The sequence below is a fragment of the Dicentrarchus labrax genome, unplaced genomic scaffold, assembly GCF_905237075.1.
Source record: "Dicentrarchus labrax unplaced genomic scaffold, dlabrax2021, whole genome shotgun sequence".
NCBI lineage: Eukaryota > Metazoa > Chordata > Actinopteri > Moronidae > Dicentrarchus > Dicentrarchus labrax.
Genome location: NW_026136724.1, coordinates 1,665,068 through 1,688,764, shown reverse-complemented (window position 1 = coordinate 1,688,764; position 23,697 = coordinate 1,665,068). Strand labels below are relative to the sequence as shown.

Here is a 23,697-nt window from a genome sequence, read left to right as displayed (position 1 = left end):
GTGAGCTGTGTCAGAGGGCTACTGAGGGGTCAAGTACAGTTTCAAGATTATACAAATCACAAATATGTTACATTATTTTTGACATTTTTGATTCGAACGAGTTCTGTTGTGTTTTACATGTTTTGCCTACCACCTAGGCATATAGTAGTTTATCGTTGTATAGTATGAGTTACGCTTGTGTAGCTGTGCATCTGTAAGTGCAGGTTGATTTGAAAAGTCTGCACTGTACACTGTATGGCCAATAGCGTGTGTGTTCTGTCAACATATGTATGTCTGTGTAATCTTGGGTCTATTTTTCCTGGTTTGGGTTTGGTCCCTTAGTTCCAGTGAAAGGACATCTCAGTGCTACAGTGTACAATGACATTTTAATGCAATGGTTTAATCCAACTTTGTGTCAACAGCTTGAGGAAAATCCAAATGATACAGGATATGGGAGACATTACATGTACACAGTACATTTTTGAGCTGGACTGATATGACTCTGCAATGGCACTCAGAAGGCTACTTTCTTAAACAAATAACTTTGTTAAAGAATTTAATTGTCAACCAATTCTAGCTGGCATTGCCGAGAGCTGCTTCTCCTCTCTTAAGTTGTGCTGCTTGCCACAGTATTGTAAATCACAGCGCTCTCTGTTGAATACATTTTGCACTACAATCTCAGATCATGCAGTTTGTTAAGAACATTTTAAAAAAGACCAACAGTGGTACAAAGTATGTGAGAATTGTATGTAAAAACCAACTGTCAAAAGTTATTTGACTCGTAAGTTATGCAGGTCAGCCTGGTCTCAGGCCAGTTCTGTGTGCTGAACACAGTGTGATGTAGAACCAACAGGGATAAACAGCTCAGTTTAAATCACTTTAAACTGAACTGAATTTAAAGGTATACTGTCAGGATGTTATAGCTGCCATTGGTATTCTAAAAACAACATATATTTGGAAATTTGGGTCCATTATTATAAACAAAATCAGTGAATTGTTTACTTCTAAGGGTCCTGACACACTACATTGAGTTTTGAGTCAAAGAATGACAGCTGTATTGCCTCATGCGGAAAACAAATAAATGACTCAATAAATTAATATGCCATTAAAGGCTCCAGTATATAATTTATAATAAATATTAGCATTAATTAAAATGTGTTTTCATTTTGCTTCTAAATTGTATATTCACATTCATCAATGTCCTCTTGATCTCTCTCTGGTCATCCACTGTCTGGAGCTCAGTGACCTTTGAACTCTCTCCACTGGATGCTGGGAGTGGTTTTGGTCTGTTGTTTATTCAGTCTCTTGTCCCTGTGATGTCATGATGATGATGATGTTATACTGTACACAATGCCAATCTTTCTCATTTTTCCACCTATAAACAAACTACTTGTTTTTACGTGAATAAAGTCCTGCACTTGTATCACATCATGACAACAGAGGTGTCTCCATGGTAACAGCTCTATGTGGTGATGTAGACCATGAGATGTGGTTGTGTGAAGTGAGTGAGTCAACATAAGTGCCATAATGAACTTTCATTTAAAAATTCAATAGAATCTAGGCTCAATAAATATTTCAAATTTCAAATGTTGGATTGACAGCGTGGTGCTGTTGGATTACAGATCCTAGAGCTGCTGCTATACACACAGTACATGTTGACTGCTTCAGTGGTTCTCTGCACTCTGTTCCTCATTGCACTGAGAACAGCTTCTGTTTGTGTATTGCTTATCATATCTTATGTATTTAGGATGTTATATTTTATACTACTTTGAATTATTTACTTGTGCCAGTGACCTTTGCTTATGTATCCTACGCTGTTGGAAAGGCTCTATAATCTTTATTTGGATTTGCACATGAAGCTTACCACACAGTTTAATCACAAGAAGACCATTTGTTTACATGAAACTGAAGTGAAGTGGGCCTTTAACCTGCATGAACCACACCAAGACTACCAAAGGCTTTCATGGACATAGATTCAAAAGGAGCTGATCATGCTACACAGATTCAAATGGTTTTTCTTCTTCAGCCTACATGCAATGAAACACTCTCCTGTCTTATACGGCTTTCCTTTTCTTCAAACTTGTTTACAGGGAAAGAACATGGCTGTTGTTTACAGATAGGATTCTACCTGTACTGTTAAGTTGTGTGGTGTATATCTGTACTGATATAATCCAATCTATGTACCGTAGATGTAAGACAGAGTATTATGTGGTTGAAACCTGAAATAAATCTGAGGAAAGTACTGTACAAAGTTGTGATTTATTATGGATTATTCTGTTACAACAGGAAAATGATTGACCCTGAAAGAAAGATGAGGTCGATGATTTAACAAAGACCTTCATTGTCAAAGAAAATTTAATCATTACACAAACACACTGATAAATGGGTTACCCTCATTCCCAGAATACTTTTACTGTTTGGTGGAGCTTTTGCCTTTTTCCCACATGAAAAAGAAAACACATGATCTCAAAATATTCCCCTTAGTGCACTTTAACAGCAGAAAAAACTTCAAATTCTTCACAAATTTCACTTTTTTTGTCAGTCCCTCCGCACCAAATAGTCTGCCTGTGTTGTTAAGACATGATAGTACAAGGATAGAAAAAGTATCACTCTGCCTGCCATGCTCATATTTCCTGAAACTTTCTCTATATCCTGACAGTAGAACACGAGACAGATAATCTGTGAAACAATCAGGTTCCTCTGGCTCCTCCTAGTGCTCCTAATGGTATTTGCAAGAATCCATCTATTGTGTATGTATTAATTAGTGGAAACCTAATAAGAAAAAAGGTATTTAGTAAAATGTACCATGTTAACACAATATTAAGTGAAACAATAAAAGCCTTAAAACTTTAAAAGATTTTCAACATTGTGTAAGAATGCAGGAGTTGCTTAGTTAATTTAAAAATCGAAATTGAAATTTAAGTAACACTAAATCAATTTTGTGAGTTAAAAACATTATTGATTAAACAGCTTTTACTAGTAATTTTAAGTGACAGACAACTATTTGTACTGTGAAAACAAAAAACGTAAAAAAGTACTTAATCAGGAATGTTTCTGTTCCTTACAAAACTAGTGAAAATCTAGTAATTAGTAAAGTCAGTGTCACTTAAAATGTCTAGTAAAAGCTGCTTAATCAAAAATGTTTTTATTTACTAAATTGAGTAAATTTTACTTAAAATATAATCTGTTAAGACAATTTCTTTCAAGTTGAAATATTTTACCGTATTACAGTGTATCATTTCAATGTGTTTTAATTTTTTCCAAATTGCGAGCCTGACTGTGCCTGTTTAGTAAACCGACCTGTTTGCATGATAGCAAACAGAACTGTCAACTTGTTACACTCCGTTTCCACCCAGATTCAACTCAGTGGAGTGGGCATATTTGAAGGTCTGGACCCAGACAACCTTCCTGAATGATGAACCAGAAGCAAATGTTTATACAGCTGCAGTTCATATTAGTGCAAATGAGTCCATCATTCTTCATTCTTCCATCCAAGAAGATCGACATCTCTCTTGAAATACGTCACAAATTTCCAAGAGTGTCATGCATTCAAACAGGATGTATTTTCATTGAATACACCACCACTTGGTTGCCACAATAAAGTTCACGACCCGCTCTGCCTCTGAGCCACAGCCGCCCCCACTGTTTCACTGTGTTAACCACATGTTAAAAGGGCTTTGTGGCAACCTGGTGCATCTCATACAGACATGTCTGTATTTGGTGATCTAGGAAAATGGGTTGGAAAAAACTTCTTCTTCTTTGTTCTTTAAAGGTATAATCACGTTGATTTTAATGATGAAAAAGATCAAAAGTCGCTATAAGCAAACAATTTACAGAACAGCCTCAGAAATTATTTTCAGAGCAAAGTTTTTGATCACAAGAGCAAGAGAACTATTTATATAATTTCTTTAATAAAAGTTACCATATTTACGAGTATGGAAATTGATACATTTAACTCGTTTGATACTCTTTTTACATCCTCCTACACTGAAAGGATGTCAAAGAGGTGATGTAAGTCAGTGAAGGTTTAGAACTTATTGCCGGGGGTGGACTATGTGAGCATTAGTTTCCTTCAGTATCTATATCAGAGTATCTAAGATACTTCTGAAACAGCTCCTCCTGCAGCCTTCTAAGAGCTGCCAGTGGATCCTCTTTGAAAGGGGGTTCATGCTGGGAGGACATTTTGGAGATGTAGCCTTGATCAGATCCACTGCTCTGACCCTTCCCACTGGGCTGCAGAACCTCATAGTCCTCCATCTCCACAGGCGGAGAATGGCTGATTTCAGATGGAGGGAAACATTCGCTCTGCATGGTGGCACACAGGGATTCTGGAGAGTATGAATCCAGGGAGTTCTGTGGGGCCCAAATTCTGTGGTCTGAATGAGTGGAGCATTGGCTCATAGGCAGTAGGGAATCCTCTTCATCATCCTCAGTGGGAATTTGACCCAATGGTTCTTCCTTGAGGTAGAGCCAGCTCTGTCTTGGTTGTGGTGGCTTGTTCTGAACAGGCTCAACTACGTAGACAGATTCTGGACTGGCGCTTTGAAGATACAGGTGATGTAATGTGAACACCTCATCCAGGTTTGACGGATACAGATGTTTGCCCTCAAGGTTCACAACTGGAGTAAGTTCTACCACTGACGACAGCTCGCGCTCAGTGTTCAGCTCAGGTGACAGGACGTGAACACTGTTGCAATTTTCGTTGATTTCTACCTCATGCATGCAAACAGGAAGTCCATCTCTGATTAGAGGAACGCACTCAAGGACTGGAGGAATCTGCAGCTGCTTAATGAGGACATTAGCCTCAGTCATGACCTCCTCCTCACTGTGCACACACTCCTTCTCAAACCAATCAGGATTGTCCAACTGGTAGGCCTGGAAGGTTTCGATGGCATTTTTCAAATCTCTACCTGGGGTACAGTTGAAATATTCATCCCCTCCAATGCCCTCGATGCGGTTGACCTGCCCTGGCTGATACTTCTCAATGTCTAGGATGCGAAAGTACAGTTCTTCAAAATGCTTCATCAACTTGTATTTGACTGCAATGTCAAAAACAGATGGCACGTCTTGATCGCTGCTGATTTCATCAAAGTAAGCCACCATGTACTTTCCCAGCTTGCCTGCCTGGTACATATCTGGTAGGAAGAGGTTGAGAAAGGGAGTGAGCATGTCGTCTGTAGGGGAGAGGACATCTTCCCTCAGTGTCACCCGACCTTGACCGCACATGGCCCTCCACTTCGCCTGGACACCTCGTGAGCACAGGACCAGTATTTTGTCAGAGGGGTTTTTAAGCTGCTGCCGTTGCCACTCAAGCCAGCGAAGGCGACCCACCATGCCAACTGAGGTGGAGTCTAGCAAGTCCACCAGCACCTTGGTGCCACACTTTGCTTGGAGGAAGGCGCAGAGCTTTAGCACGATGTCCTTGTAGAGGTTGTGGTCCTGGGAGTAAATGACCAGCACTTTGGGGGGTTGTATATGTGTCAGTGGTTTCTCAATTCTCATAGGTTCTGGAGCAACACCACGTTTGCCTGAAAGTGCAGAAGAGTACCAGTAAGATCACATCAGCACGTTCTGATAAATTTCAAACCGAATGAACTGTTTCTGAATGAAATTAGATGAATCTTGAAGACAGGACTCAATAGAGATAGAAATGAAAATGTACTGACTAACCTGGCTTCCTGCAGAGGACGTACATAATAATTGCCATCACTACACACATAAACACTACTCCTGGGGCGACAAATGTGTACAGAGGGACTGTGGGGGCATCTGTTGGCATTACTGTGGAAAAATCAGAACAGTTCATTGATTAGCAGTATTGCTGTTTCTACAGAGTAGAAGTATGACATTTGCAGTCCACTTAGCTAGTTAAAGTCTTGGCCAGTCACAGTGGCCATTTAGCTAAAAAATAAAAATGTGGAAACTGGTGGTGTGTGTACACAGTGCTGAAACTGCAAAACTAACTGACAATGAGATTCATTTATGTACATTGTGTGATAATATTGCAGTTACAACTGTGATTATTAAAAACCCAACTTGATACATGCTCACTTCTGGCTGCTCATGTTGGTCAAACTGTGGACTTATTTGAGAAGCCTGCTTTGGAAGTGATTTTGAACCTTATTTTAACATAGCCTAGGCCTATGAATAATTCCCCATGTTCGGAAATATATAAATCCCACAATTCTTTAAAGCTAACTGAGTTGGTTCCCACATGATGAAGCCTACTGACTTGCATGACCGCCTTCTAAACATCAGCATGTTAACATTGTCATTGTGAGCTGTGCGTAAGGGAAGGAATTTTCACTTTGTCTGTTTGAATCAATTCCCCTAATTATTTCCTCATTTCTCTCACTTACATTGCTGATATTCAAGGTACAAGGAAGAAGGAATTAAGGAAACATATTTCGGGAAAGTGGACTTTTCTGCAGTACGTTATTGTCCCTGTTGTCATACTGGTGGTGGCAGTTTTGGGAGGGCAGTTAAAAAGCAGAAGTTGTCGTTGGTATTAAAAATCAATAAACAGGCTACAGAAAAACAAATATTCCATTGTGATGTAGCTGCAGTATACACTGAATGGAAGCTGTACAAGCTGCATTTAGAAACATGGTGTCTCAGTGTAGGGACAGTCTATCAGCACTTATCTTTCCTGGCAGTTATTCAATACTTTAATGCCTTTTCTCAAAGCAAACTTCCTCTTCATCACTGCCAGCACAGAGGTGATTCAGCATTCCTTTGCAGTGAACACAGACTGTGGAGAAAGTAGTATCGCGAGGAATGTTTTGCAGCTATTTGGTTGTGCTGTCTGTATTTGAGTGTGCTGTCTGTATTTGGTTGTGCTGTCTTTTGTACACCACCACCATTTCTTTTTATGGAAAAAATACAGTCAACAACATCAGGCAGGCAACACGCTCTGAGGACTATCCACTTCTGAAATGCTCTCAGTTGGAATCTAAAGCCAGACCATGTCGGAGACACTACATCATAAAGCCTCGTCCGGTGGAATTTCAGCGTAAGGGGTGTTGTACCACAACCACCACATAGAGCATCTCCACATCTGCTCTCCAGCCATGATATTGATATTCCATTTCTGCCAACATACCACGACAAAAATCCTTAGTTGTTTTTCGACGGACACAGTCCTGGCCACATTGTGGGAAAAGAGGATTGATCTGCAGTGAAGAATAAAATCACATTAACTCTAACATGAAGGTCAAATGTGTTCATAGATTATGCAGAGGTATTGCCAGATGTCAAAAAAGAGTTTAGTAATACACTACATATCACTCAGCAGAATGGATTTAAGAAAACTTACCTCAGCTTCAAACTGGCAGCAGTATCTCGGCCAATTATCAAGGCTGAATGTTACATTTAGGGTCTTCTGATTGGCCTGGAGAAGAGTTTTTTAAAAATAGTTTAATCATTGAGGCACAGCATTTTAAGTACTGAGTACTGATCATAAAAAAGACAAAGTAAGAACACTATCAAGATAATCATCAATTCAAATATGTATAATTCTGGTACATTTGAACCTGTCTGTTTATGAAAATTTGGAAAGAAAACATTTAAAGATTATTTTTTGGGCTTTTTTATTTTCTTATTATTTATTTTATCTTTAATTGGGTACACCTAGCTAAAACGAATGCTGTGTAATACAACAACCCTCCAATAAATCCCACCACCCCATGTGTTTTATTGAGGGTTTGACTATGTATTGTATTAGAAACAGCTCTTAGTATAGCAGAACATTATTCAACAAAGCTTTTGAAATGGCTATCATGATCATCCTTGATTTTTTTGGCACAAGTCACACAAGGTGCACCATTCCCTGGCGTCACACTTAGGGCCTGTCCTCACGAATATGTTTTTCTCGATTCCAGATAAATATTTCATCGTATCAGCCTCGTGTCCAGACGGATATGGCGTTTTCGGGGTGTGAAAACGGTATTTTTTGGATACGGGTTCCAGAGTGGGAAAATCTGAAAACGCCGGATTGCCCAGAGTCGTCTGGACGGCGAAACGGATTTTTTCCAAAATGATGACATATTAGCCCCGCCTCTCTAGCCTTTAACCTCAGCCGCCGCTGCTAGACGCGTCATAACAACAACAACAATGGCGGACTACTACTACTTGTTTGTAAACGGCGCATGCTCCATGGCTTCTTTTCCGGTTTTAGTGTAGTGTGTGGCGGCGTCACAGCGCCACATACAGGCCTGGCATATGTACTACAGTGTTTTGGGTCGTTGTCAGTGAATCCGTGTGGACGCAGATATTTCTGAAAACAACGCCGTGTTTACAGAGATTTTTTTCGAAACAACATCGTATTGGGTGAGGCCGCGTATTCGTGAGGACAGGCCCTTAGACCAAGATCCCCATAAGAACCTGGTCTGTGTTAAGTTTACCCAATGGGTAATAACCCCTCATTCTGACTTTTACATAATATAAATCATTATTTAGTTAGAGGTACTAGTAAAGACAATTTAAAGGTTATATATATGTGGTTTCAAAAAAAACCTACTAAAAGCTATGTAAAGATATAGTGGAGTAATACTATCACACTCCCTCTGCCTGTGTTGCTATCGCAACTCTCTGTGGTTTGTTTGCATAGCCAGTCTGCTTCAGCTAAGCTGTGAATTATGCACTTATTTCCACCAAATCAGAGTTGGTGATTGTTGGAACAGTGGAAATACTAACAAAGACGGTTTTGGTGAGTTTTATTTTGTTTCTGTCCACTTTTAATTAAGTTACAAAGTTACAATGATATGTAAAGTAAAATGAGCATTTTTGTCTAAGGAGTTCCATAATGTTGTCAGACACTTAGAATAACAATCTAAGCCTGTCAGTGGCAATATTTATGTATTTGTGTTTGACACGGTGTATAGTTTGAGATGTCAAATGAATCAAATAAAATTTTAGACCTTGGGGGCACACGGTAGTTAACTTATTACAGCGTACACCCCGGGTTCACCTGTGACCCTTTGCTGCATGTCACAACCCCTCTCTTTCTTCCCCCTTTCCTCTCAATCTTTATCTGTCCTATCAAAAAGCTATAAAAGGCACCACAACAAATTTTCTGACTCAGTGAATTAAGGGTTCATTTCAACTGTTGGAAGGCAAACAAAGACGGTTTTGATGATTTCTATTGAGTTTTTTTTCCCCATTTGTTTTGTTCTGAGATGCTAGTGCTCTAGTGCGACATCCAATTTCATACATCTAACCTCTAAAGAAACAGTGCATAGGGTTTAGTGGTGTAGTTGCAGATTGCAACTCACTCACTTCACCCTCCCTTTCCAAGCATGAGTGATTTTGAAATGCGCAAAAATGCAAACGCCCCAATCTAGTGCCAGTGTTTGGTTTGTCTGTTCTAGGCTACTGTAGAAACACGGCGGTTCAACATGGCAGACTCCAGGAAGGCCACCCGTGGTGTCTGCAGATATAAATAGCTCATTCTAAGGTAACAAAGACACAACAATTCTTATTTTCACGTTAATAAACACCAGAGAAAATATACGTATGAATATTATATTCCATTTCTGACAATAGATCCTTCTAACACCTTGAAATAGCATGTGAATATTCTCTTTGCAGTAGGTAGACAGTTACATTTATTCAAGTGGTTTTCAAACAGAATGAGAAGCCTGTTCTACAAACAGCAGCAAAAACACTGCAGAGGTGAGGTGGGGCACATAGTTTGCTGTACAGGAAAAAAAAACTGGGGTAAAAAGTAGGCTACAGTACAAAACACAGGATGCTGTAATGAGCACCTACAGTAATGTTCTGGGTCAAATGACTGAAAAGGAAAATGCATTCATCTTCTGTATGAGACAGCCTATTGCAGGAATATTTTTCGTAACAGAGAAGCATTTGAATCTCCTGCCTGATGGGAACTTACCTTGTACGTACGCTGTACCTTCTGGGTAGGGGAGCAGCGGACAATAACTATGTACTCCTCACAGAGTCTGTCAGGACTGAAGCTGACAGCCAGCGCAGATTTTCCACTGACTTCAGTCTGAGCCAGAGTGATGCTGGGCTGCCACAGACTTCCTACAGTACAGCGACAAGACAACATGTTAGAAGTGCTTTGAAATATGCTTAGAAATATAACACACTCTGACTGGACTTTAGAATACCAAGGTCTCACCTCTCTCTATGCAAAACTGGGTCCCTCGCATTGTGGGATCTTGACAATCTGGGTAAACCAGAATCAAAGAATGGCATTAAAGTCAAGAGGACTCAAAGTTTAAATGAGCAAAGTGAAGATGACACCAGATGCACAAAAGGTACCCTTACACTGAAGGCACAAGCGCCCAAATCTGATGTTTTTTGAAAGTCACATGGAATCTGAATCTGAATCTATTCTGATTTGGGCCACTTTTCATATGTGGTCCAAAGATCAGTGTTGGGTCAGATTACTTCAATTACTGAATACAAATTAGATGGTTTAATTGGTAATTAATTTAATTAGTAATTCATTGAATTACACAGATAATGTAAATTAATCTGAAAACTGGTGGCTTGAAAGAGGCTGATTATTGAGTCTAATTCCCAGCATTGGTATTTGACAACATGGTAATGAGCTTCCACAATAAGCTATCTTTCTTGGCTCTGATTGGTTGTTTTCAATCAGGTCCGGTGGGTTCTTGCAAATACTATTAGGAGCGCTAGGAGGAGCCAGAGGAAGCTGATTTTTTCACAGATTTTCTATCTCATTTTCTACTGTCAGGATATAATGAAAATTTCAGCAAATATGCCAAAAAGTTATTTTTATAAAAGTTACCTACTAGCTTTAATAAAATCCAAGTACACTCACTCATAACTTCAACCGAACAGTGGCAGGGGCTTCAGGAGACCAAAAGGAGAAACTCTTCCTGGTGCAGTTTCATTTGCTCAATCCAAAACAACAACAACCTAATGCTGTTTTCAACTACAACTCACCAGGAACAAAGACATCAGTGCTGACGTCGTAGCTGCTGTGGTCCAGCTCTGGTTTGGGGATGTTGAAGACAGAGACACGGTATCTCTTACCGGGATCCAACACTAGCATGTTGGCTGAGAAAGACCACTGAAAACACAAAATAATACTGTCTGTCAGGGAGTTCTCTGATTCCTGTTGATCAATAACAACCACAAACAACTGAGTGGCTGGGCTTTACATAAAGTTATGTAACGGTTGTCTAATACTGATACTGAATGCAGCATCTGATGCAACTGGGGCCAATTTGATGACAGAATAAACAAAAATAAATAGCGTTAGCTAACTAGCTAATAGCATCTAACCTGTTAACTTATGTTGGCAACAGTTAACTTCTTTTAGTAACAAGTCCATGTGGAACCTCTGTAAATCACCTTGGTACCGCTGTTGTCAAACTGGCCTCCATCTGTCTCTGAGGCTGTGTTCACTGGGAGGCTGCTGAGCCCCATTCAGTTGCAAGCTAACGGCAGCTACATTAGCAGTTAGCCGAGTATATTTAAATTTTTAAAATGTAACATAAAATATGATCCAGTTTCACCAAAATCACTGATAAAGTTGTTTTTGTACAGTAATCAGTGAGGTCCTGCCTCCAGAAACACTCTGCTCTGGCAGAAAGCCACACTGTTGCTAGCTAGCTAACTAACCTGTATCACTAAAACTTGAAGAATGATTGACAGGTTAATGTCATAATATTATTGGTTGAAATTGGTTAGTAAATTTATTGGATTTTGATCCAAAGAAATTAGGTCTTTGTAAATGTTTTGGCATGCCTTCTTAAATGAAAAAAATAAAAAAACATTCACTATATCCCGACAGTAGTACATGGGACAGAATAATCAGTGAACAAATCTGGTTCCTCTGGCTCCTCCTAATGCTTCTGATGGCATTGGTAAGAATCAATAAGGCCTGAATGAAAACACCCAGGGATCCAAGAAAGAGTAATTGGTGGTTGAGTCTCATTCCCAGGTTGTCAAATACTGACAGGTTGGGTCCTAAACATCTATATTTGATGACCTTAAATAAAAAGACTCAATTTAATATTCAGTATCTGCTTCATGATTAAGACTCAAGAACCAACTGTCTTTCTTGGCTCTGATTGGTTGTTTTTGTCATTCCTGATTGATTCTTGCAAATGTCATTAACACTAGGAGGAGCCACAGGAAACTGATTTTTTCACAGATTATCTGTTTCATGTACTACTACTACTGTCAGGATATAGTTTTGGCAAATATAACAAAAAATACTTTTATAAAAGTTATCTACTGCATCTTTAAAGTTAAAATGACTTTTTTCATTTCACCTGGACTTTAAAGATCTCCTCCAGATATGTATTACAACATTTACAAATAATAAATAAATAATTCAATGTGAGTTCCCTTATATGGAAATTACTTTAAATGTCCATGCTGCTGAGAAAAGAAAAAACACATTGAGCAATTAAACAAGGATGTTGTGAGTAATCTGATCTGAAAAACATTATGACGGCCATTTGACATTTGATAATTTACTATAAGTGCACTATCCAGATAGCATTGTGAGGCACCTACCTTCTCATTTGATGGAGTTCTCATTGGTAGTTTATCTTTGAAAGAATATCGAACACACAAGTTCTGGTTGGTGGTCGTTACCAGAACATGAAGCTCAGTGGCTTTCAGGTAACGAATACTGCCTGAGGACGAAACACAGCAGAGGTCTTCACTACAAGAGGAAGTTATCAAGTGCAGCTTCGCTAAAGTGTCTTCTGTAAATCTTGAGACAGCAGACTGACTCACCATCATCCTTTATCTTCCAGTTAGCGAGCAGCACAGGTTGCAGGTGTCCCATCTCATCCTGTCTGGTGTCCACAGACACCTGCAGGTCCTCTGGACCGCTCGGAGTGTACTCATTTACATTTCGCCATGCTGGGTCCATACAATTACCTGCACACACACAGAATAGACAGTTAGTTTGGGGTGGAAGACTGAATTTTTTTAAATTTTAGGATTTTAATCTTTTAATGTTCACATTTTGGTGATTACATTTTTAGAGAAATGTGAGCATTCTTCTTTTTATTATTTGCTTATATCTGTTGTTATGAAGTTGTTCTATAAGACATAAATGTGTGTAGTGTTTGCTTTTACTGTAACGTGCCTTACATCATGATTATTGTTTTAAACTTGTTTCATGATTTTAAACTGATTCCAGGCTGACCATTTTTACACCTGGCCAGTGGATGAAAACAAACTTGGCTAATTCTGGCCTATTTACAGCAATGTTTTTTATCTGAATATATCAGTGAATGGGTCCATCAGTGGTTGCTTTTTTGGCCAGTTTTTGTCATTTTATTTAGCTTGTTTAATGGTCTGCCGCTGAAGAATGAGAGCTGCTGCTCAGTGGTGCAGTACACACACTGAGCTGAAAACAAGCGTAGAACGTTAATCTTTCAGTTCGGTTAGTTTGACGACAGGGAATACAGTTACAAGGTGATTCACAGAGGCTCCAATCAGGACACAGCAGAGCCAGAATATCTTCACATCTAACTCTGTTAGACACCACAGTTGGTGTATGTTCAAACAGTGGAAAGACTGATAAAGACGGTTTGGTGAATTTTTATTTATTCTGTTGAGTTTGAATGAAGTGTGTTTTAAGGTGGGTTAAGGAAATATGCTGGTCTTTGTTCAGTAAAAAGAGAAACTTGACGTTAGAAGGTGTTGTTATATATTTTATTTTCCTTTTTTGATATTTTAGTTTATTTAAGCTATTATAGCTTGTTGCAATTCCGCTTCCAAAAAATGCCGCTCATCTCTCAGTTGAACTTGGCTTAGAATTTACATTAGCACTCCTTCAGGTGCATAATACAATTAAACACATTAACCAAAGCTAGCGCTTAGCTAGCGATTAGTGTTAGCGCTCTTTTCAGTATTAATACAGTGAAAGTTGAAGTTGTTCTCTTATTTTGCACACACAGTGTTTCCATTTGGAAAGCCATGTTGCATTTATGTATGCATCCAGTGGGGCATCACAATAAAATGAGGCATAATGTGTTAATTCCACAATAGGAGATATGTTATGTTGTTACCTAACTGCATATATCGGTATCGGGTGATATCGGCAGAGGTGGGTAGAGTAGCCAAAAATTGTACTCAAGTAAAAGTACTGTTACTTCAGAATGACTCAAGTAAAAGTAAAAAGTAGTCATCCAAATAATTACTTGAGTAAGAGTAAAAAAGTACTTGGTGAAAAAACTGCTCAAGTACTGAGTAACTGTTGAGTAACGTCCAATTTATTTTTTAACACAAGCATTCAATCAGACAGACAAAAATACAAAATAATCATCTTTAGGCAAATTATAATTCATCCAATCAATAAAATAAATTAAAATTAATTAATTAATTAATTAATTACAAAATATCTTAAATTAAAATAATCCAGGTAAATTCAAGTACTTAAAAAATAAAATCAACAAAATAATAATAAATAAAAAATAAATAAGCGCAAGTAACACAAATTTCCAAACCTTTATACTTTTTTACCAGGCTCTGCAGGCAGAACTATTACTGTTCTGTATACTATTACTATTACTATTACTAGGCAGCCCATAAACTCTCGTAAACTGTGTGTGTGTGTGTGTGTGTGTGTGTGTGTGTGTGTGTGACAAGACACCGCATAATGTAGCTGCTGTTTCGCACTTTTACTAAGGTAAACATGCTTTCAATATGAGGCCAGGGGTGTTCCTTCTCGTCTGTGTCTGCATTGCCGACGGTTCATTCTGACATTTTTGTTTGCTACGACTGTAACGCTAACCCGTCCCGCCGCTGATATTGAGTATGGTCACGTGACAAGACTGCACAACTACGTTTGATTGGTGAAACACAGTCATGTGGTAGAGCGGAAGTCTCTCTCTCTGTCAAAATAAAACATTAAAATGAGGTGTACGCTGGGGAGACAAAAACAATGACGCGTAGAATACCAAAGTAACAAGCTCATTGTAGCCTAATGTAGTACAGTTTCTTCTTCACAAATCTACTCAAGTAAAAGTAAAAAGTATAGTGATTTAAAACTACTCCTAGAAGTATATTTTTTTCAAATACCTGCTTAAGTAAATGTAACGGAGTAAATGTAACTTGTTACTACCCATCTCTGGATATCGGTATCGGAAATTGAGAGTTGGACAGTATCGGAATATCGGACATCGGCAGAAAAGCCAATATCGAGCATCCCTATAAATAAACTATAAACTAAACTTCATCTTGTGCTCAAAAAAATAGCAGGAATTAGGAAGAGAAACATTCACTCACTTGTTTTTGCTGTACACTGCAGATCCTGTAGCAGGAAAAAGAGACAGAGAAACAGAGGATTAGAAAGGAGGACTATAGTCTTATTAATCTTACAAACTGTACTGATTTGCCAACTTTTCACCAGTTACAGAAAGTACTTTACAGAACAGCAAAAACCCCTGAACATATCAATAACCATTAAACAAAACCAAACATCAACATGAACAAGGGTAGGGCTCTAAAGAGGCTTGCTCCTTTCTTGCTCCAATCAGAACCACTGTGTGTATCCAAGTTGCTGAGACTTGGAACTTTCATCTTATGACATATTTGTATTATATCAAACAAAATAATAGCAAAACATTGTCATGCGTGTTTCGTTTTGTCGTCCTACCATTTCATGTTTGTTTTTTTCCTGTGCTGTGAGGAAGGCGCTGTCTGTATGCTGTTTACCTGGATCCACGTGAACGCAGCTTTGGATTTGCTATATACTAGGCTATTTATGTGAAAGGACAGTTTGAAGATAAAAGAGACATATATAGTCACATTTTTGTTAGGTAATGTTAGTAAAATGCTAGCTAACTAGCTAGCTAATCTACATTAATTGTTAGTTATCTAGTAAGCTGGCTAATCCTTATATGATTGATTTAGATTATAATATATAATTATATAATATAATATAATTGGGGTTAGGAGTCGCTCCATGGAGGGTCGTGAAGCCTTCTTAATTTTAAGGCGTACTAGAAAACCTTAAAAATATACACAGTAGGCCTATATCATAGCATTTCATTCATTTCTGTGAAGAAAACTAAATGAAACTGTTATTTTTAAAGTTTAGACTATTTTAAGTAAAACTAACTCCATTTTGTAAGTTAAAACATCCTTGATCAAGTAGCTATAGTATAATATTTAAATGTTTATTTGTATTGTGAAAAAAAACTACTACAAAGTACTTAATTAAGTGTTGTTTTTAATTACAAAATTGAGTTTGTAACTTAAAGTGTTACAACATTTTTTTTTTTTTTTTAATTAGTTAAAATAAGTTATTGCATTACAGTGTATTATTTATTATCTAAACTTTGATGACCTGAACACAAGCTGTATTAGAACAATGGCAAAGTATCACAAAGAATAAAACACCAAATTGGTAAAAAAGTTCCTAAATATATCAGAAAAACTAATCTCTGTTCAGTATTCACAGGAAATATGAAAAATGCTCAAAAAGTATCCAGATTGCTCGTTTTACACAAACTTCCAGCAGTTATTGTGTTCATTGTTCTGTTTATCAGTCGTTGTGTTGTTGAATATAGTCAGAGGTCGACAGTTTATTCTGTGGGGTCCCACTGGCTACTGTTAAAAATACACTTAACGTTCAAAAAACACATTTAAAATGAATTATTATTATTATTATTATTATTGTTGGACACAACCTCGTACAGTTTCCTCTGAGCCCACAGCCAGCTGAAAGATAGAACACTTGTTTGTCTACCTTTGGTTCACCGCTGCTAACGTTAGCTTACCTGTCGGGAGCAGTTGAGAGGCCATGACAAGATCCTCACGGCTGACGATAGCGACACGCACATTAACACCAACAATGAACGATAGAGAATCATTTTTAAAGACGTTGCCTGTAGCTGCCGTCACACTATTCTGCCTTTAGAAAACATTTCAAACTGCTTGGGCCTAAAAGAATGAGAAAACGCTGCGACAGGGAGTGTGACTGACGCTGCTGCTGATTAATGAAAAACTTCTTCCTGTTAAATATGTAAAGTACCAGTTTACTGTAAGTTACCTCATGCTGCCTTCAGGTCGCCTGGGAATATAGAGCACAACTCTGTTGATTGCTTCTGATAGGCTTATTATCTTTAATGCGTAAAATAGACACTTCAGAGTTATTATAGTTTTGTGTTTTTCATTCGGTTTTTTTTGTTTTTAACCCATTTTCCAAAGTTGGTTTACTCTTAAATTTTTTTTAGTTTTAGTTTTGTTGATTTTATGAGTTTTGTTTGTTTGTTGAAATGTTAAATAAATGTTTGCGACAGAACTGCTGACCGATCTCATTCATGTCTTCGTGAGATTAAAGCTGCAGTACGTAACTTTTAAAAAACATCTTATTTTCTGAAACGTTCACTATATCCTGACAGTAGTATACAGATAATCTGTGAAAAAATCAGGTTCCACTGGCCCCTCCTTGTGCTCATAATGGTATATATGACTATGTAGGCTACTACTGTCAGGATATCGTGAAAGTTCCAGCAAATATGACAAAAATATTTCAATATCTGAATAAAGACATATATACAGAAGTTGTTGTTTTTCACATGATAAAGTGCCCTATAGTTCCCTTCCAGTAAAGTGCCTGTCCCTCAAACAGCCCAAGTCTGCCTCTGATGCTAATAACAACAGCATTCTTTTTTTATTATAGTCCTCTGGATTATAGTAGCTCCTTTGGGCTTCACTGATACCATATAGTTGTGCTCGGTTGTTCCACTGGCCCCTCTTAGTGCTCATAATGGTATTATGGTATGAAAACAATCGGAGCCAAGAAAGATACAAAGACAGTTTGATCAATCTTTTTCATTCACCATAATAAGAGAACTGATCGAAAGTGGACTGAACAGCAGCACCACGCTACACGGGTTGAAAGCACCTGAAGGGAACATGTTAGTCAGCCTCCTCCTCCATCAGCTCAACGGGGTGGAGGACGTACAGGGACTTTCCACATCAGTAAACATCAGCGCTGCACACGTACATTTGGACAAATTCACCACCAGATGGCACAAGAGGACTTAACTGCAGCAGTGTGATCTGTGTAAGACTGCACGGACATTTCCCCTCTAAACCGCTCACATGGTTTCATTTTAATAACTTCAATAACTGTTCACATTATCCAGTAATACACAAAAAAAATGTTTTTCTTGTTTCCTTTTGATTTCCTTTTTTCCTTTTGAAATTGCTAATATGTACTATTACTTAAATACGATTCAAATGCAGGACTTACACTCAACAGAGCATTTTTACATTGTTCTACTGGTACTTTTACTTAAGGTCTGAATACTAAGTCCAAATGAAAATACATTTACATACTGGTTATGCAAGTGATAGTCAACTTCCTGTTTACATATATGTGGTTAACATTCTGGTGTCAAAGTTAAGGTGCATGAATGCACTTCATGGACAAGGAAATTGTCCACTCCTGGTTTGTTTAATGAGTAAATGACAAGCAAGCAGCCTTATAATATTCAATTATATTGTATATAGTGTATATATTTTATGATTATATTTTATTTTATATTTTTGTATATTTTATTGTTTTATGTTGGATTTTATTATATTTTCTTTAATCTGTGCACTACATTCCCATATATCCTATCTTACTGACATTGTACAAATAAAAACAGACATTTTATATTAACCAGAATATAGAATAACAATACATGCAATTGCTGAAACAAGTTAATAATATTATCAATACAATTAACAAGTCAAGTAACTGAATATGACATACAATAATGAATACAGTTATAACACACATTTATAAAATGTAGTAGCAATATAGGGTACATATATTTTGTGCATGTGTAATTATATAATTACTAATAAGTAGAGGACGATGGTACAGGAAAAACTAATTTTAGTTTCAAGCATTAAAAACAAAAAGGTACATTTAGCATGTACAATACTTACAGCAGCTGAGAGCGCTTGGTAGTGGCTGAAGTAATGATCTGGCAAAGAGTAGATGAAGGGCTGGGGTTTAAGTACTCCTGTTCAGATTAGTTGATGGATAGCAGGTAAGCCTATACCCACAGCCCAATCACAAACACACACAAACTAAACTAAAACTAAACAAAATATACAAAGAGACACAGACAGAGGGGAAACACCATGGAAGTGGAAAAAAACACTAGAAACACAAGGAGAGAGGACATTAACCATGACAGAAACCTATGTTATTTTTGCTGATCAAAATGATCAACACAGAGTGACACTAGCCGCCACAGAATTTGACAACCTGCTAAAGAGTGCCAGAAGCGGGCACAAAATGGTACTAGCTATCACAGAGTGCCAAAACCTGCCACACAATGCCACAAATGACCATCCAGTTAAACTAACTGCCAGAGGTTTCCAACAAGAAGCCACACAGTGCTTTTAGCTGTCACAGAGTACAATATGCTGGCACAGAGTGCCAATAGCTACCACAGACTGACAGCAGCAGCCACCGAGTGCTAAACCCTGCCACTGAGTTCTACTAGCTGCCACACAGTTTCACAAGGTGCCATAAAGTGCCACTAACCATGACAGCAACCTGGATTATTTTTCTGCTCAAATGGATCACCATAGCTTGCCACTAGTTCAACAACCCGCAAGTGCAAAACAGCTGACACAAAGTGAAACATTGCCACAAGCTGGCAGAGAGTGTTTCTTGGTCGCCACAAGCTACTGGAGTGCCATTAGCAGCCACAGGGTGCCATTAGCTGTCACATGTCACTCAAGTAGCACAGCAAGTAGCACTCTGTGCTTATGGGAGCTAGTAGCACTCTGTGGTGATATGTAATTTCAACAGCAAAAATAATCTGTGGCAGCTAGTAGCACTGTGTCACTGTGGCCGCTACAAGGTACTCTTTGGTAGTTTGTGGCCCCTTGTGGCAGCCACTGGCACTCTGTGGTGATCAATTTCAGCAACAAAAATATTCCAGGTTACTGTCATCATTAATGTAGCTTGTGCTACGCTATGGAACTTTGTAACAACTAAGCTACTGTCACTCTGTGGTGATTAGTAGCTCTCGGTGGTAGCTTTTGGCAGCTAGTAGCATTCTGTGGCAGCTAGGGGCACACTGTGGAAACTAGTAGGATTCAGTGGCAGTGCCACAGGTTGCTACAAAATGCCACAAAGTGTCACAGGGCTCCATTACTTGCCACTTTCTGCCACAAGGTGCCACAAGCTACCACTGTGTGCTTCTGATTGCAGCAGGGTGCCACAAACTGCCAGTGCCACTAGCTGCCACATAGTATCACAGGGTGCCACAAGCTACCACAAAGTGCTACTAACTGCCACAAACTACCACTGAGTGAAACTACAGAGCACCACAGAGTGTCACTGGTTGCCATGAGCTGCCACACAATGCCACTAGCTGGGAGCTACAGATTACCAACACCTGCCACAGAGTGTCACTAGCTGTTAGAGTGCAACAAGGTGGTAATAACTATGACAGAAGCCTGTATTATTTCGGATGATAAAAATTATCACCACAGAGGCACACTAGCTGCCACAGAGTTTGATAACCTGTCGAGGTGCTACAAGCTGATGCAGACTGCCAAAACCTGCCACGGATTGCCACAAGCTGCCAGATAGTGCCACTACCTGTCACAGAGTGCCAGAAGCTGGATATAACCATGACAGCAGCCTGGATTCTTTTTCTTATAAAAATGATCACCACAGAGCTTGACAACTTGCTGTGAGAGCTACAAGTTGGTGCGGACTGCCACAAGCTGCCACCAAGTGCTACTACCAATGGGTGATATAAGCAGCCACAGGGAGCTACAAGTTGCCAAAAGTGGGCAATAACCATGTTGCCAAAACCATTAACTGCCACAGAGTTCGACAACTTGATACAGAGTGCTAAAAGCTGCTGCAAACTGCCACTAGAGTCCCTAGAGTGCCAGTAGTTGCAACTACTGGCACTCTAGGGACTCACCAAGTGAAACTAGTTGATACAGGTTGCCACAAGCTCACCACAGTGTCATAGGGTGCCATTAGTTGCCACAGGTTGCCACAAGCTGCCACACAGTGCCACTAGCTGCTGTGCCACAGGCTGGCATAGGCTCCCACCAAATGCTGCTAGCTGCCGTAGGGTGCTACAAGTTGCCAAAGAGGGCCACAAGCTGCAACAGCTGAGTGTCATGTAAAAAAAACCCAACAAGCTTACCAATGGCTATTATTAGCAGCTACTGCGAGTTACAGGTTGCCAAACACTGTCAGAGAGTGCCAGAAGCTGGCAATAACCATGATGATTGATTGCGGAGTATCATTCTCAGGGGAGTCACATCTTTTAGCATAGCTAATCACTGTCAAGGATTTCTTTTGGATCAGCAAAATCTGAGATAAAAGGGACAAGTGGCAGCCCAAACAGTATTACGATACATTATATGAGGATAAACTAAGCTGTAATAAAAGATAAAATACAGGATTGACACCAATTGATGGAAGATAGTTGAATACGGACACTGGGAATGAGACTCAACAATGTTTCATCTTCAAGCATCAAAGCAGTTATTTTTAGGCAATTATTTTGCGACTTTTATTGTATACCCCTCGGAAAGAATACTACACCAGTCTCAGTCATGGATGTGACTGGTGTATCAGCAAATCACCAGCAGGTGTCACTGTAGCTATGTGGACAGCATGAAGGAAACACAGGGAGGTGTCACCTGATCTGACACTAACAAATGTCCTCCACCTCACTCGGTTTTTAGCATTCCTTTTGAGTTCCCCAAGTTGAGCCCCTCCTAAGACATTGCTGCCTGTACTCCAGCCTTGAGAGTTCCATTTCAGCGCTTGGCGGGTCATCTTTGTGGCAGGTTTTCTGAGGGTGTGTCTAATTCAACTCCACTTTCCATTAAAATTTATCCTGGACTGCAACCTTGCAGGATGTGGTGGCGATGGGGTTTAATACCCCTGGTAGGTTTAACCAGACTAGACAGTTCAATGGCGTGGAGGCAGACGAAGCAGTTTCTGGTCCTCCAGGTTGGGTGTGGGCTTAACTACGAATTAAATCTGTTAAATAATGAATAATGGCTTTGATTAGTTGTTTTCATTCAGGCCTGGTGGATTCTTGCAAATGCGAGGAGAAGCCAAAGGAACCTGATTTTTTCACAGATTATCTGTGTCATGTAATACTGTCAGGATATAGTGAAAGTTTCAGCAAATATGACAAAAAGTTTTTAACAAAGTTATCTACTGCAGCTTTAAATTAATCTATAGATAAAGGGACATTTTTGAATCTTGGAATATCTGTAGGCAGACTATCCAAATAAAGTGTTACACATCAGACTGCCCTGCACACTCTCTAATACGCAGCCCATATCAGTAACACATCAGTTTCAGTTCACGTTCAACCTTTTTTTTTCTGTTGACATTATATGTATACAACATGAAAATATAGACACAAGCTGTAATAAACTGGAATTATAAGTTAGTAGCCTCTGGACCTGACAGCATATTCTGCCACACCCCCAGCCCTGGTGGTCAGAAACAAAGCCATTGAGTGAAAGTCATGGATCAGTGTACTGCTGTGGCAGAGCAGGGCCTCTCCATGCAGGCTGCAGAAAAGCTGATGGCTGATATCAAATGTGGATGGTGTGCCTGCTGTGTTTGGTAAGGGCTGCCCTTAGTGGGTGCAGGTGTGTGTGCTGATGTTTCAGCTGTTCGGGCAGAGATTAAACTCACCAAAGATAAGATAAAGCTTCCTTTGAGGAGGGGTGAGAAGGTGGACAGTCAGTGACAACGTGGTGGTAGTGTAGGACATGAGAGCTGAGCTGTCTGACAGGATCCTTCAGCACTCTGAGCTAACTGTGGACTGGAAATGCTACGCACTACCACCATACATCTGTGTCCACATGGAATCAAAACATTTAAAAAGAGCTTTCTGTGCTTTGATATGGTACAATTGACTTAAAATATATAGGGATGGGGGTTACTATGGTTATGTTTACACTGCAGGTATTTCTCTGCGCTGCTGCATGCAGTTTGCAGCATGTTTCATGAACAGAACACATCTGTCTTAATTATCCTTTTGCGCTTTTATTCCTGATGTCACTGCAATTAATGTGCTTTCTGATGTTTGAAGTTATTCTGGGCTCTGTTGAATGATCAGGAGCCATCCATCATAATTTATTGTCGGTCAAATCTGTGACTATTGTTTCCAAGATATATGCAGGCAGTCCAGACCTTGCAATTAATAGCAATGAAGTCCACCTGCTATCCATCAGAGCTGACCCATACCTGCAGCCGTCGATCAGCACAGTCTCCCCTGTACCTAAAACACTAACATAAAAGTTTATTGGTAATGAAACCTTCAATAGTTAAAGGATACAGAAAAAGACACACATATATACACATATATACGCACACATATACACACATATGCATATATACACATATATACGTGTGTATATATATATATATATATATATACACACATACTATATGTATGTATATATGTATATATACACATACGCATATATATACCATCATTCAGTCACACCACAGGACTGGTGACACAGTCACTGTAAGTCTTTAAAACTTATACTTGTGTCTGTTTTATTTTTTATTGAATACATTTTTCAAAAGCTCTGGTTATATGGATATGTTTGGTTAACTTGTGCGAGAGAGAGAGAGACAGAGAGAGAGAGAAAGAGAGAGACACAGAAACAGAGACAGAGAGAGGTAAAGACAGAAGAACAAAGACAGGGACAAAGGTGCACAGCAACAAC

The 23,697-nt window shown here is 39.0% G+C and overlaps 2 protein-coding genes across 5 annotated transcripts in view; one reads left to right on the top strand and one right to left on the bottom strand.

Moving 5' to 3' along the window:
- tmem121b (transmembrane protein 121B) overlaps positions 1-23,697 on the top strand; it is a 616,846-nt gene that overhangs the window by 5,168 nt on the left and 587,981 nt on the right. The window lies entirely within an intron of this gene.
- On the bottom strand, positions 2,220-16,972 carry il17ra1a (interleukin 17 receptor A1a). 3 transcript variants are annotated; one of them, XM_051392018.1, is made up of 11 exons: positions 16,725-16,972; positions 15,229-15,253; positions 12,724-12,870; positions 12,499-12,644; positions 10,915-11,041; positions 10,121-10,168; positions 9,872-10,023; positions 7,295-7,369; positions 7,082-7,151; positions 5,650-5,760; positions 2,220-5,507 (listed from the first exon to the last, which is right to left on the bottom strand). In XM_051392018.1, the coding sequence occupies exons 1-11, from the start codon at positions 16,815-16,817 to the stop codon at positions 4,042-4,044; spliced, it is 2,460 nt and encodes an 819-aa protein (XP_051247978.1). In that variant the 5' UTR covers positions 16,818-16,972; the 3' UTR covers positions 2,220-4,041. The 3 variants fall into 3 exon arrangements, with proteins under 3 accessions (XP_051247978.1, XP_051247979.1, XP_051247980.1); XM_051392019.1 differs by having other exon boundaries at positions 12,499-12,620; positions 16,725-16,971; XM_051392020.1 differs by lacking the exons at positions 15,229-15,253; positions 16,725-16,972 and having other exon boundaries at positions 12,499-12,649; positions 12,724-12,867.